Below are 15,610 nucleotides of genomic sequence, written 5' to 3'. Positions count from 1 at the left end.
TCAGCCATTCACCGAAAAGTGAATGGGCTGATCCGGTATGACACGATTAGCGACCAAGGTGAAACAGCCTCTAGAAATATACACACACATATCATATACCAAATCCTAAAATGCAAGCAAAAGTATGAGTGGAGTTCACTTTCGCAATGATCAGAGGCAATTATTTCCTAAGCCTTGCTATGGATTGGCCATGGAGCAAAATTCATGGCCCATCCGTATCAAGATCAAGTACTGAGATCATTGAAAGTTCCGCACCCTGCACATATTTTACCAATATATATATATATATATATATATATTGTATTTTGAGCAAGTAAAAGTATAGGTGGGGCTCATCTACTTGATGATCCCAAATATTCGTCTGGAAGATCCTAGTATAGATGGGTCCTGCCCTAAAAATTGTTACAATAATAGTTAAATATGGGTTAGTTCAGAATAAGCTACAATAATCTTTACCTATATCTTGGGGGGAAGCAGCACTGGGACTAGCATTATTACTCCATTCATAGATATATTGATTTTCTTGTGACCCATCATGACTACGAACCTCAGGTTCCAAATTTTTTGCCATTTCTTCCTCTTTCCCCTCAGCCACTTCTTCCTGTTCATGAGGGAATACCAAAATGAGATTAATAAGTGATTAACAACTGGAGGCATTGAAGTTTTAACCAAATGGCCAGAATAGTAGAATTTGAATGAGATGCGTTGACATGCACATTGATTTTGAGATTCACCTCATTTTCACCGTTCGCATTAGACAATTCCGTGTGTCCTTCATTAGAATTTCGTTCATCTTCACCAGTTGCATCAGGTGATCCCGTGTCTCTGTTAGAATTTTGCTCTGCCTGAGCTTTCAGCCTTTCAATCACCATTTCAAAATGAGAATGATCTGAAAGAAAAATATGGAATTAAGTTAAGGGAGCGAACATTCCGACTCTCAGAAATATTGTAAGCGAAATTTGCAGTCTAAAAGTCTCATTAGACCGGTGGTGGGAGTTCAAGGGAACCCATTACATTCAGGTCAAAGAAGTATATGCTTTCTTAATATCCCTCTATCTGCCATGGGAGATGTACATGCATTACTACAAGCTGGTAAGAGTAAGTACTCGATAAACGCTTACAATATAACCCATAAAATGCATACATCTGATAGGATTCTGTTTTACCATCCTAGAAAAGTGTTGTTTCCTACACTTCTTGGACCATATAATTGCTTATCAGAATGAAGCCAATTCAGTGGATGATTTCTTATCACAGCCAACACAATTTGAACAAGATGATACTGACTAATATAAATTGTACTAATCCAAGAACCTTCCTCAATAAAATTCAAGATAGATAAGGTTGCAAGTAATAACAAATATAAAATCGTTACTATTAATGAGCTGGTAGGGGTCCTGTATAGCCAGAGACTCAACTCAACTCAACAAAGCCTTTGTTAGGGTTGCAACTCGGGTCAGGCGGGTCGGGTTTTCCAATACCCTACCCTACCCTACCCAAGAAAACATCTCGGGTCGGGTTTTTTTGGGAAAAACCCAAGATTCATAAACCCGGCCCTACCCAAGATAGTTTCTCAGGTTTGTTCGGGCCGGGTCAGGTTTTTTCAAATTCTCGATGATGTTTTTTTATTTTTACAAGGTCCCTTGATTTTACAAATGTACAAGTACATGAAAGGTACTTAGATTTTTCAGTTGATGTGAATATCCCACAATACTGCAAGCTGCAAAGCCAACAACATGTATGTTTTCTTTTTTAGTATTAAATCTCAATGGTTTACCTTTAGTATTACATCAATGCAAGAAATAATTGGTTCTCTTGCAAGCACTAAGAAACGAGTAACATTATATGATATTCTGACATCACTTCTATTGTCTCTATATGGATCCATAAATATCTTCAGAGATGAAAAGTTATGCATTTACACTTACAGCAGCTGCAATACAAAAAATAAAGTTAATGGAATATAAGTGCATGAACCAAGCATTAAGAACTGACTAAGGCAGAGGTTACCCTGCAATTATAGCAACTACAATGATAGAGGATGATACATGAACCAAGCATTAAGAACCGAGAAAGATACCTACACATTAACAGTTATGTAAAAAAATTTGCCCAGGAAATGGGAAAAAGAACCAAGCATTAAAAACCGAGGAAGATAAGCATACATGATCAGTTATGTACAAAATTTTCCCAAGCAGAATGGGGGTTCCTGATCAAAACACCAATACTATTCTAAGGTACTGGCAGAAATATAAACCAAAAATGCGGGGAAATCAGAGAGAACTAGAATCATCGGAAGGGGTTATGGTTTGATCTGTGTGGCCGCCATTTTTTGCGAAGTTGAAAGATCTCATAAATCCCACGGACTAAAAACTAGAGAGAGAGAGAGAGAGATGTGAGAATCGTGAGAAAGGAGGGATTTTGACGCATGAATAAAATCGCTTCCTATTTTCTAGCTTATCATCATCATTTTGTACGAATTATAAAATCGATGAAAAAGGAAATAGTTTGGGTTTCTCGGGTTTTTCGCCGTTAAACCCGACCCTACTCGAGAATAACTAGGGTTTTCGATTTTAAAACCCGACCCAGCCCAAGACCCATCTCCTTTGAACCCGACCCATGCTATTTTCGGGTCGGGTTGATGTGGGCAACCCTAACCTTTGTCCCAATCTAGTTGGGGTTGGCTAAATGAATCCTTTAGAATTATTTCATGAAGAAGGTCAGAGGAATCTACCCGGCTCTAATCCTGGTTCTAGTTGGGTTCTTCTACGTGGATCATTTTCTTCCATTCTATCATATCCAAGGTCATGTTCTCTGTTATGTTCCTAGTTATCAAGTCCTTCCTCACTGTTTCTACCCCAGTTGGTTTCGGTTTGCCCCTATCTCTTTTGATTCCATCAATTTGGCACGAGTCGCATCTTCTCACAGGAGCATCCAAAGGCTTACGTTGGATATGTCCAAACCATCTTAAACGGTGCTCTCTCTCATCTCCTCAATTGGTGCCACCCCCACCTTTTTACGAATATCTTCATTGTTAATTCTATCTAACCTTGTGTGGCCGCACATCCATCTAAGCATTCGCATCTCCGCTACACTCATCTTATGCACATGCTGCTTCTTGGTGGCCCAACATTCTGAGCCGTACAACATAGCTGGCCTCACAGTTGTCTTATAAAACTTTCCCTTCAACTTGGTAGGGATTTTACGGTCGCACAAAACTCCTGAGGCAAGCTTCCACTTCAACCAACCTGCTCTTATTCTATGGTTAACATCCTCTTCAGTCTCTCCTTCCTTATGTAGCATTGAACCAAGATAGCGAAAGATATCCCTCTTCGGTACCTCCTGTCCAGTCATATTTACTACATCCTCGTCCCGCCTCCTTGCATTACTAAAGTTGCATTCCATATATTATGTCTTAGTCCTACTCAGTCTAAAACCTTTGGATTCCAAAGTAGTTCTTCATAACTCTAATTTAGCATTTACTCCTGCTTTGGTTTCGTCGATTAATACTATGTCATCTGCAAATAACATACACCACGGCACCTCATCATGGATACCCTCCGTAAGCTCATCCATAAGTAGCGTAAAAAGAACTAAATAAATAAGAGGTTTAGGAATCATTGGATTGTAGAGCCGGGATGGAATCCTTAAGTTTTCATGTAACTATAGGCATGTCAATTTTAGACAAACTTCTGAGTAAATAGTTAAACAAAAAATCTTAACACTAAGCTAATCTAGATATAAAAGCCATGTCACTTCCTGTGCTCCCTTTAACATGCATGTCAATTAGACAGGGAAATGAACAAAGTTCTTAGACATGGAACCATAAAGTTTGGAAGGTTGACACATCTATACAGTGATGTGATTGTATAAAAAATGTATTATTATTTACTATTAGTTTATAAAGGAACACTGTATTGGAAAAAGTATCATGATTGATAGAAAGACATTAAACTTTACCCATTGTATATAATAATGAATAAACAAGATAAATGCTAAAAATTGAAAATTAGTAAGAAAGTTCTGAAACAAATTTTAAAACTTGACAGAGCCAGCTGCCAATAAAGGAGAAACTAGTTGCTTACCAAAAAAACAAAATTGCACAGTAATAATAACACAACAGAAAATATTAACCTATTGTAACTTCCATGAGATTACCTGATGTCTTAGTTAATCATATTTTCGTAGATTATAATTAACATATATGTTGTGGGTTCCATCCCCATGTAGGCCCCCCTCCCAACACGCAACTCTCTTAAAAACAGAGAGAGTCGTGAGGGGGGTTTAACGGAAAAATAAAGGAAAAAAACGAGGAGAGAGGAGAGAAGAAAAAAAGAAAAAAGGGTTTTTTTCTTGTGGTGTGATCTCTAGGGTTTGCTTTTGGGAAGAAGAAGCCAAGAGGGTTTGGAACCCTAACCCATTGAAGGTTGAAGTCTTTGTTTTGGCAAGAAAGAAGAGGTAAGAAGAAGCCAAAACCTAGGGTTTTGGAGTGGTTCTTGGAGAAGAAGAAGATCTCTCACGCTTGGTTCTTTGAGGTGTGAAAGCATTCTTTTGGAAGGGTTTGGTGAGGTAACCCGTATTTCCTCCAAGATTTTATTGTTTATCTTCTATTCTTGGTGTATGCCTCAAGTTTTGGGAAAACTTGAGAAGAAAGACTTGTATTTCTCTTTCCTTAGTGGATTTCTTTCGGAGTTTGTCCCGTGGTTTTTCCATTCACATCGGAGGGTTTTCCACATTAAAATCGTGTGTTCTTGATTTGTGTGGTGGATTGCTATTTTTGTGCTTTGTGGTTTCTTGTTCTTCGCTAGTTTCTTGATTCATAGATAGAAAGGGGGGGGGGAGGGGGGAGTTATCCATTGCGGCCAATCTGTGTTTCCCCAACAATATCCTGCTTCATGTTTGTAAAAAGACAAGGCAACTGTTAGCTCTAGCCTTTTTTTCCCGTTGCTGCTAATTACTAAAGTGGTCAAATCCACCCAGATTTCGAAGTCTGGTTTCAAAATATTAGCAAATTAACATGTACAGGAACTAAGTAAAGCATCTGAATGTGTACAATATTCACATAAGTGGAATCTGAGCATTCACACCTCAAAAGAAAAGTGCAAAGATTATTAGAAGATAATTGTCACAGGCGGATAGTACCTTTGGAACGATGAATTAAAGCATCAGCAACCTCCAAAGGATGTTTGCGCTCTTCTGCCTTATATTTTAATTTCACTTGATGGCGTGTTCGACCAGGGAATAGCTGTTGTATCATTGCAAAATCTGTTCCAAACTGTCGAATAGCCTGAACCAATGATTTAATCAGAATAGGAACCATGTTTAAAACCACAAATTTCAGTCATCGCTTATAGAATATAGTGTGAAAGGTTGCCACATAAGATTGTTGACTGTTTTTTTAAACTTACCTTTTGCAGCAGCATTTAGAAAATCACCTACTCAATTTGAACTGAGACAAGTCGACTTGATTATCAGCTTGCCAAGTATTTGGCATGTAAACTCAATTATTTCTTAAAGGAAAAATCTTTTCTAACAAGCAACATCGTGGCCATTAATGGGAACGAGTTATGCAAAAATATGCCATGTGTGCCCATTAATGGGAAAAGGATATGCAAAAATAAGCCATGTGTGCATTTTGACTAAGTGTGAAAAAACAGCAACAGGATGCCTTATATGGCCGTTTTTTTTTTCTGAAATGGTGCAGATTTTATTTAAAAAGGAGGAAGACCTCAGAACCGAGATGGTCGAAAAGACAGAAACTACAATTCAAGAAAAAAGAACAAAAAATGAGAAAATCTCCCTCGACACGGATGTGAATCTCGTCAATCAACTCCGCAAACCTCCACGGATGAGACCGGCTATCGTCCATCCATCTAATTACATAGAGGGAGTCTCCCTCCATAAAACGTTGCTGTCAATGATCTTAATGCCCCGAAGAACAGCTCACTTCTTTTTTATTAGAATCCTTAACCCCAATGGATCCCGAATAAGCTTATCTAGTCAATCCATCCTCATCTCTAAGCAGGCCACCAACCCATGTCGGCCCAGGGTTACGAAGGGTAGAACGGATGAAATTTAATTGGGGACAACCATGGTCAGGTGGAGGCCATTTAGGGGTTACGGACTCCACCCTCTCTGAGCCAAAGCATATCCCTTCTAGCACCTATTGAAATCTGAGCTAGAGTAGAACTTGAAGCAAGGGAGAACCCTTACCCAAGAAATAATGTGGCTGGTTCAAGGAAGTTTTGCAAGGTTGGTATATCCTCCCTTTAGGGTATCGGAGCCCTGCACGAGTGGAACCCAAGCCACAGAGGCGTCTCGATCCTAATCTACCGCAACGGGTTTCTTAAGATCGAATCGAAATGCCTCCGAGCCTCTGGAATGCCTCCGAGCCTCTGGAGTGGCCTTCACTTTCTCTAGGCTTCATGTAGAGGGTACTTTCTTCTGTGCAGCGGTGTTTATCAAGCAAGTTAATCTGTTTGTTGGCATCAGTGGGCATCAGAGGATATCCTCCCTTTAGGGTATCGGAGCCCTGCACGAGTGGGACCCAAGCCACAGAGGCGTCTCGATCATAATCTACCGGGTTTCTTAAGCTCGAATCGAAATGCCTCCGAGCCTCAGGAGTGGCCTCCTCTTTCTCTAGGCTTCGTGTAGGGGGTACTTTCTTCTGTGCAGCAGTGTTTATCGAGCAAGATAATCTGCTTGTTGGCATCAGTGGGCATAAGAAGGTTCTGTTCGTTGGGGAAGTTTGCATGATGGAGGTTAAAGAAGATGCTTACATGGACGAATCGATATGAGGTGGCATCTAACAGGATGGCCACCGAGTCAATTTCGTGGATTGAGGTTTTTTAGCCGCATCGATTTCGTGAATCAAGGTTCAATAGGCATTGCTGGTGAGGAGTCTTCCTACAAAGGGGAGGGGAGGCACATGACACTTCTAGGGATGTGGCAAAAGGAGATCTCAATATCCTAGCATATGTTTGCCATTTCATCAATAAAGGTCATAGGCCTCCATGGTCCTAGGATCTTTGGTCCAATCGACAACATTAGTTGAGCCCCCCTTGACCATGAGCGTTCTTCTAAAGTGTTTGAAGAAGGAGACATAAATCCGTAAGGAGGGCACAGACTTTTATTTCATTATAATCTTCCCTACCTAACAGCCCTGCAAAGGATAGAATGATTTATCCATTAGCATATCTGAAAATTCCCCCCATACATGATGGCCCTAGTTGCCCAAAGGGCACCCGCCAAAGTTAAGTTTGATGAAGTTCAGCCGGAGGAGGAATCCATCTTGCACTAACCTTTCTCATGTGGATCCTACTCCATAGAAACTCCTCCCAATTCCATTAGATATTCATAGCAGGAACACTCCAAAATTCTTTAATGCAAATAGCCCAATTTGCAACCAGCAACTTGATCTTCGACCGTAAAGAGGACATGGGCATCATCTTGTTCTCGAAAACTCTGTTGTTGCCCAAGGATAGGTTGAGGGAGATTCTTCTAACGCCATCATATGGGCATCAAAGCTCAAACCAGATCCTTAAAAATTGGCTAACATCACTTCAAATCAGATATTTGAGTAGAGAGGTTTTTTCGTTCGATACTTGTATGCCTATAAGCACTAACAGGATGGCAGATTCTTTAGCAAAATAAGGGGTTGAGAGATGGGAAATATGCTTCCACTTGACTTAGTTGTTGTTTATTTTATTTTTTATTTTTGAAAGCAGACTTGACTTGACCTAGTCTTTTTTTTTTTCTTTTTCCTTCTTGTTATTTCTTTGTATTGTGTTCATAGCCTCTCTTTATATTCCTTTCCCATCTTGTGGTCAAACCCGGTGCTTGAAAATTGTTAATTTTTTGTTATTACTCAAACAAAGGGAGAAGCATGGAAGGGCCTAAAGTACGAAAGTAAATCAATTGAGTATTTAATTTCTTTAATAAGTTACTATTTAACCGTTTCTTTTCTAACAGCCACTAGTGACTTTGTGTCCATATTTTAGTTCGAACTTCATTTCAGAATATCTTATTTTTGAAATTGCAAGAATTTTATTAAATAAGACCAGGGCCCGCAACCGAGGTGGTCGGAGCAATACAGAAGAGAACACACAGAAACGAGAAGAGTCACAAACACTTTATTTCAGAATATCATGATAATATTACATGACATTCAAAAAATAATAATGATACCTTTACATAAATATAAAAATAAAAATGCAACAGAAAATAATCATTCATAAAAGTACCTTGTATAATAGTTCTGTGTCAGATTTGGACCATCTCTCCTTCGGTGTCCTAACCATGAAGGAGTGATAATTCAGTTTCGTACAACTTGGTTCCACCCTAGGATTTTCTTGATCACCATCAGGGTTTACACCATGTGTCGAAGCTAAGGGATCATCATCATCAAAAAGGGTATTGTTGGCAAAGGAATTATTAGCACTGCAAATGAAATCAAGATAAGGGATTGCAGAGTCAAATTTCTCTCCTCAGGGTCATAGTTTATTTTCCTGACTGATTAAAAAGCAACCAGGAACCAGGTTCAGAACTTTTCCCCTCACAATAATAGTTCTACAAAAATATCAGTTGAAAATGTAAATGAGTATCTGTATGATGTTCTTAGAAAAAACTGTTGCTAAACGTTAATTCCTTCTCATACATAAACCTAATTTTATACACAGAAATTTGTACTTATGGAACACATCACCATGGTTATGGGCAGGCAATGAATGACTTCTTCCTCTTTATTTTTTAGGAAACAGCATTACACAAACAAAAGTATCTTAAAATATTAGTAAAATTTTTCAGTTAGCGGGACAGGTTATATGAAGATTTTATTCTTTTACTTTCAAATGCCTTGATTCATTTTTGCTTCTTTAGAGAACCAACACAAATTGAGCATATACCTGTATAACTGAAGAAAATCAGTTCAGTTACATGCTTGCTCTAGTTTTTGTTGTTGTTTATGTTGAAACATTCTTTATTTCTCTAGGGAATGGGTTTCGGTGTATTGGGTGCATCTATATTTCTGAAGGTTTAAATTTCATGCTTATCCCAAGTATTGGTTCAGTTTATGCATGGCGACCCGTTCAGATGGTCTTAGCTCCTGAATATTCACAGTCAAATACATAAAGAAGGAAAATATTACATTGAGTCACTAATTAAACTCAGTATCAATCACTTGTGCAATGAATGTGAAGAGAACATCTTGCCACGAAGAATTGATCTTTTCGGCATAACTGAATTCTAGATCAATTATTAACACTAACTAGGAGTATCCCAAATCAGCTACACAAATAAAATCAGACACCACTACTCACCGAACCTTATGGAAACTGTTCCATAAAGCAGGAATTTCATTTGTGTGTCCATTTTTTTTTTTCAATAATCTGTGTGGCCATTTTCATTTATTATTCTTGGAGTAAATGGTCAGGAAACTTAAAGGACACCATTTTCAATTATCTATCCCAAAACTATTCCAGTTTTCCAATGTATCCAAGAGATGCAGATAAAGATTAAAGCAACAAAAAAGTATTGCATACTATTCCAGTTTTCCAATGTATACAAGAAATGCAGATAAAAGTTAAAGAAACAAAAAAATATTGCAAATGAAAAGTTATTCAATATGGCAGTTATTGTGTATACGAACTCACTACCTTTGATTAGGAAAAGACTTCTTCAAAGCCGCTGCTTCTTTGTTCTGCAGATGAGGACCAGTATTGTCAGGAAGGAAATTAGCAATACAATTCCACAAGCAATTCAGCTAGAACTGACTTGTGCAGACAAAATAAAGAAAGAAAGGTGCGGCACAGAAACATGGCTATTCCTCTATACAATTTTATCAAATTATATAAGTAGAATATGCACCGTTTTTCGTTCCTTAATCTCTGCAAGAATGATTAGGTCTTTCATCATCAACTTTCTGGGGTCAATCTCTTCCTCAGGGGTTTCAAGTAAAACCTTGTCCACTAGCAAAATAATTGATATTAGACGGTTAGACCTTTACTACACCAAAAGAGAAAGAATCAGTTTAACAAAACTCAAAGCCTGTAAATGGAGGTACCTTGCCTTCTGTTTCGTCGACATGAATGACGAAACTTCTTTGGAGGGGATTGCTTAATTACTGGATCGGGTTCTTCAGATACCTTTTTACGCCTCCGAACTGGTTTCTCATTTTCAGCTGCAGGCCTCTTGGGTTTTCTTGGTGCCCGCTTTTGCTCGGGTGGATCTTCACCCCTATAATCCTCATTAATGCCATAATCTCCATCCATCATAGAATTATTAGAGGCTTCATCCGCCCCATTTTCTATTTCATCAGCGGGAGCATGAATAGCCGCCCTTTTTCTCAGTTGTCTTGATGATCTACGAGCTTCAATCTCTTCCACCCCTTGAGAAATTTCTTTAACCGTCTGGGGCTGAGCCTTTCCTGTCTCCTTAGATCCCGTCGAAGTTTTTCCTTTCCTAATGTTGGTCCTCTGAAAAGCCCGGCTCATAAAGCAGGGAAAGAAAAAAAATCAGAATAACAAGCTATCATTACTATGTTTGCTCAATAAAAAGAAGAAGAAATAAATACATACGATGGAAATCATGAAACTTTACCTCTCTTCCCGATGTTTCAGGAACAGTCGGCAACTCGCCATTGCTGCCAGGGTCTACAGGTTCCAAATTAGAAGCTTCATCATGGTACGCTGGCTCTTGGATCACAAGAGGTCGAAAGGGAGGTACTGTTGGTGTGATATCACAGGGGTGCATGGTTGATGAATCAACAAAAGCATCAGGTGGAAAGGAGGGAGTTGAATCCTCGATGAATTCTTCAACTGCGATCAACATAGATCCACAACTAAACATGGCAAACAAAAAAGAGAGAAATTCTACTCAGTGGAGCCTTGATACTTACCAGTGGTAGTTGGCTGTAAAACAATCTCATCAAGAGATCCCAAGCTTGGAAGCTCTATAGCTGCCTGAAAGCAAACAAAATTTCTACTAACATGTACAGGAAAAGGCAGAAAGCGAGAGATAAGTTACAACTTTTACCTCTCTTCCTGAGCTTCCATTATTTCTACACAAATCTACATTTGTATTGAAGATATCAGCTTCTGAATGTGGAGTATATGTCAGGCCTGGGGTCCCTTGTGTCACAATAAGTTGAGAGGAGGGATCCATTGGTGCAGAATTGTAAGGACTGGTGGTTAAGCATTCGACAGAAGAAAAGAGTGGAAAGGATGAATGAGCGGAGCTCCCCGCCAAGACCTCAACTTCAGAAGAAGGGAGCTGGGGATCAACTGGGGGAGAAACCGACTCGACAGATTCAGGAAGGGCAGAGGGAATTGAGACTGTTTTTTTGTTTCTTGGTCGAGCAATTGGCTTGGGCCGAAATTTACCAACTGCCTGGCCTGTACAGAAAAAATACCCACACCTCAACACCGAAAAACCAAAAAAAAAATAAAGATTCCATTGGTTAAGTTCATTACTTACTAACGGTGGTGGTGTGCTGAAAAAAAATATCGTCAAAAGATTCAAAGCTAGAAGATAGTGCTACTGCCTGAAAGGAGACAAAAAATTATCAGAAAAGTTCAAACAAATTTTTTTTTCCAATGGCACACAAGTGATAATCTTTTTACCTCTGCTCCTGATATACCTACATCCCTCTGCAAATTTTCATCATTTTCTAATACTGGAGATTCTGAATGTGAAGCTTCTGAGTGGTCTACCAACTCTTGGGGAACAAAGAGCTCTGAGCAAGGTTCTACTTGTGCAGAACTACAAGACCTGATTGTTGAAGAGCTGATAGAAGGAAATACTGGCAGAGTCGATCCGTCTTCATGGCATAGAGAATCCAATGGATGAGATATGTTATCTGCAGTATTGGAGATGACTGAGTATGGTGTTTCGAGGTGCTTACTACTGAGTCTGACATTTGCCATCGCTTAAAATGCACCCCCAGCCCTCACTTCCAACATAGTCTATAAGCCACAGATTACAGCAAAGTGTATAAAGCAAAAATGTTCCAATAGGAAAAAGTCCATCACTTACCAGAAGCAGTGGTGGGTTGAGAAAGAAAATCATTGAGAGACTCCAAGCTAGAAAACATGTCTGTAGCCTGAAAGTAAAATAACTTCATAAGACTTCGGGCAATTAGGAAATTGGTCGTGGAAGTTATTAGTATTTACCTCCATTCTTGATCTTCCTTCATCAGTCTGTGAATTTCCATTGTTGTCAAAGATAACCGGTTCTGAATGTTGAGCATCTATGGGGTCCACAGACTCTTGGGTCACAAATTGAACAGAAAGGTCCATTGGTGAAAAGTTGGAAGTCCCGATGTTTGAGGACTCGAAAGAAGCAATGGGTGGAAAGGCAGAATGAGTTGATTGCGTGTCCAATTCTTCATTTTGAGAAGAAAGGGTGTGAGGATCAAGTGGAGCTGAAACAGACTCTGTAGCATCATGAAGAAGCATCATGAAGAATTGATTACAAAATTAAAGTCAGTAATGGATACAACAATCGCAAAATAACATTACCAACAATAACTTTCGAAAGATAAAAATAAATAATATCATAATGCAATTAGTGAAAATCATCCAATATTGGCAACCTCCTTCAGATGGGCTAATGAAGCTTAACTTCAATGGTTCGTCCCTTGGTAACCCTGGAGAAGCAGGAATTGGGGGTTTATGTAGAAATGAAAAAGGGGAAGTTCTTTGGGCTTAATCGGGTCCTATCGGAGTAGCGGATTCAAATGAAGCAGAGGTCAGAGCTGTTCATAGCGGGATCAAGTATTTGGATAGATCGGCTTTTGACAAAATTATAGTGGAAGGGGATTCCTTAAATGTAATTCGCTGGCTTTCGGGTAAAGCGATTCCCCCTTGGAGATTTTTGCCTTTTTTCGAGGAGATTGAGGATCTGGTTCAGGGTTCTTCTATTGTGTTTGACCATGTTAGGAGATCAGCTAATGCTGAAGCAGATTCCCTAGCCAAGGGAGGTGTTTTTAGGGCAGTTTTAAAGTGTTTTGATCATCTTCCTCCTTGACTTATTGTAATTTTTCTCTTCTCTTTGTTTCTCTTCAGGACCATCTCGGTTCTGTTTTTTAATAAAAACTGCCTTATTCAAAAAAATATATATCATAATGCAATTCCATGTGCATCCTTCACGAGTTCATGCCAAAGTGTAGTGGACAGATGCATAAGCAAGATAAGAGTAGAGAAAAACATAATTGCGCCATTAAAAAAAAACAGAATTGTGCCACACGCTCCCGCATCTAATATTCCAAGAGGGCCTCAAAAAATGGATTTGGATTCTGAGAACCAGTTGTGGGTCCAAAATTGTTTGTTGGACTCAAGATTTATGTCTAATTTTGAGTCAATAATCAGTTTTGGACTAACAATTAGTTCTCAAAATGCAAAACAAACAGGGCCTAAGTGAGAATAGTACCCGTGACTGGATTATCTCACATCAAGTGGTCAAATGATTATATTAGTGTTTCATTTTTCTAATGAGCGCACTAAACTTGTGCTGGAATTCACTGATTCCCTGGACTGCTAACAACCCACATTGGCAACTCAAAAGCAGTAAACATAAGCGGGGCAAAAAAAAAAAAAAAAACCCCAGTTAACTAGAGACTTATTACTGACCCGTGATGGCAGAGTCCTGAAAAAGAAAGTCATTGAGTGATTCAAAGCAAGAAGAAACCATATCTACCTGAAAACAAACAATGTAGTTATTAAAAGACCTCAAGCAAAACAGCAACAAGGTTCAGAAAATATCAAATAATTACATCTGTTCCTGATTTTCCACCAAGATCTTTCTGCAAATCCAAATGTGAAGGGTCTGTGGGAGCAGTAGTACATGGCATTGTGGAAGAGGAATTACAGGACGAGAATTTAAATTGTGCCGCATCAGAGGGAACAGAATGTGTTGTGATTGACTGTTCATTTTTGGGTCGCGATTTGGCCTTTGGTTTGAATTTACCCGCCACCCGAACTGCCATTGATATAATATTAACCGTTCGATTCGGCCAGAAAATAACAAAGTGAGTAAAAAAGAAAGGTTACTGATATTGGCACTACAATGTTTTAATAATTAAAATACTTCTCATGTCTTTTACTGTTTAACCAGCTGTCAAAGGTTATTATAACAGTCCCCAAAAAGCTCTAAGAACCCGATTAAAACAGAAAAGACAAGTTGAGTTTGTGCAATTATTAAAACAGGTAGTGCCAATATCAATAGACAGGAGAAAAATAAACCCCAATGGTGCAGAGTCAGACCTGTATTATTGGTAGGCTGAAGAAGAATATCATCAAGAAGATTCAAATCAGAAGCCATGGAATCTACCTGTAATCAAAAGAATCTATATGATTGAGAACAACAAAATGGTTTTAAAAAAGTTTGGTTTGGAAGATGACCTTAACATAAGAATGAAAATTGCAAAAACAAAACAAAACAAAAATTCTGTTTCAAAGAGTTCCCGAACCAAACACTTGTAAAACAACACATTACTGTTTAAGGGCGATGATTTTTTCGCTCCCTTGTAGGACTATGCGCCCCCCTTTTAACGTGATTTGACGTCAAAAAGCGTTACAGTTTGCCCACAATTCACGTTAACAAGGGGGCGCATAATCCTATAGGGGGGCGAAAAATTCATCTACCCTGTTTAAAGTATATGGACTGGTTTAAGAAACTACTGATAAAAATTGGAACCTAATGCAGGGAAAAGGCAGGAAAAAAAATGTCAAAATGAAAATGAAAATTAAGCTACACTACTGAAAATTTCCGAAACATCAAATCCATCAAAAAAAAATCAAGAGAGCGCACCTTTTCTACTCGTAGAGAGAGAGAGAGAGAGAGAGAGAGAGAGAGAGAGAGTTTTAGGGTTTGGATGATAAAGGAAATTTCAAGTCATGTTAGGGTTTCTATATCTGGACGGAAAACTGGAAAGAGCGTCGAGAATAGTTAATTCGGTACTTCTAATCCAAGTTTCTCTTCTAAACAAGAACCTCGAGGTTATTTTTACGCCCCCTATTCTCTCTATTTTCTTGTTTTAGAGCGAGTACCACCTTGAGGCAGGCCCTCTTTGCGAAAAGACCTGAACACACGATTGTGTCAGGGTAGTTCCAAACACTCTTTTTAATATTACCACAACTGCACCAAAATTAGGGGTGTATTTCTCATTCTGGGAACTGATATTAGGCCCCGGCCACCACTTTTATATTGTGTGTGGCCGTATATATGACGATCCAAACCGTTCATTTGTTGGAAAACAACGTAAATAGGTTTTGCCCAAAAAAATCATTACCATAGGATGATCCTAGCCCTCCGATCTATAGATATGGTACTATTTTTAGGGCATAACCTTCTTACTTTGTGGCCCAACAAATGAACGGCTTGGATCATCATATGAATGGGCCGTAGTGACGTACAGACCCTTTTTTGAAGATACTGGAGTGTAGAATTTTGAGCTCTCTCTAATTCGGTTTTGAAGATACTGGAGTGTAGAATTTTGAGCTCTCTCTAATTCGGTTTGGATTTACAATAAGAGGAATTCTAGACGGTAGGAAGCCCTTGCAAAAAAAAGGTGAAAGGGCTCTCCTATTGGCTACACGTCACCATCATGCATTAA

General features: G+C 38.9%; 1 protein-coding gene across 1 annotated transcript; it reads right to left on the bottom strand.

The window, feature by feature from the left end:
* Positions 1-356: 356 nt before the first annotated feature.
* Positions 357-15,185, bottom strand: LOC143884543 (uncharacterized). Its single transcript, XM_077388171.1, has 18 exons — positions 14,806-15,185; positions 14,259-14,325; positions 13,769-13,974; positions 13,626-13,692; positions 12,168-12,430; positions 12,031-12,097; positions 11,619-11,854; positions 11,473-11,539; positions 11,032-11,390; positions 10,895-10,958; positions 10,597-10,814; positions 10,061-10,472; positions 9,865-9,965; positions 9,654-9,697; positions 8,244-8,439; positions 5,143-5,287; positions 735-889; positions 357-601 (listed from the first exon to the last, which is right to left on the bottom strand). The coding sequence occupies exons 2-18, from the start codon at positions 14,314-14,316 to the stop codon at positions 431-433; spliced, it is 2,829 nt and encodes a 942-aa protein (XP_077244286.1). The 5' UTR covers positions 14,317-14,325; positions 14,806-15,185; the 3' UTR covers positions 357-430.
* Between the last annotated feature and the right edge of the window lie 425 nt (positions 15,186-15,610).

Source organism: Tasmannia lanceolata, unplaced genomic scaffold (genome assembly GCF_043159265.1).
Source record: "Tasmannia lanceolata isolate RefF3 unplaced genomic scaffold, GAP_Taslan_0.1 ptg000008l, whole genome shotgun sequence".
Classification (NCBI taxonomy): Eukaryota; Viridiplantae; Streptophyta; class Magnoliopsida; order Canellales; family Winteraceae; genus Tasmannia; species Tasmannia lanceolata.
Note: the sequence above shows the minus strand (reverse complement) of the source record. Positions and strands in the feature narration are given on the sequence as shown.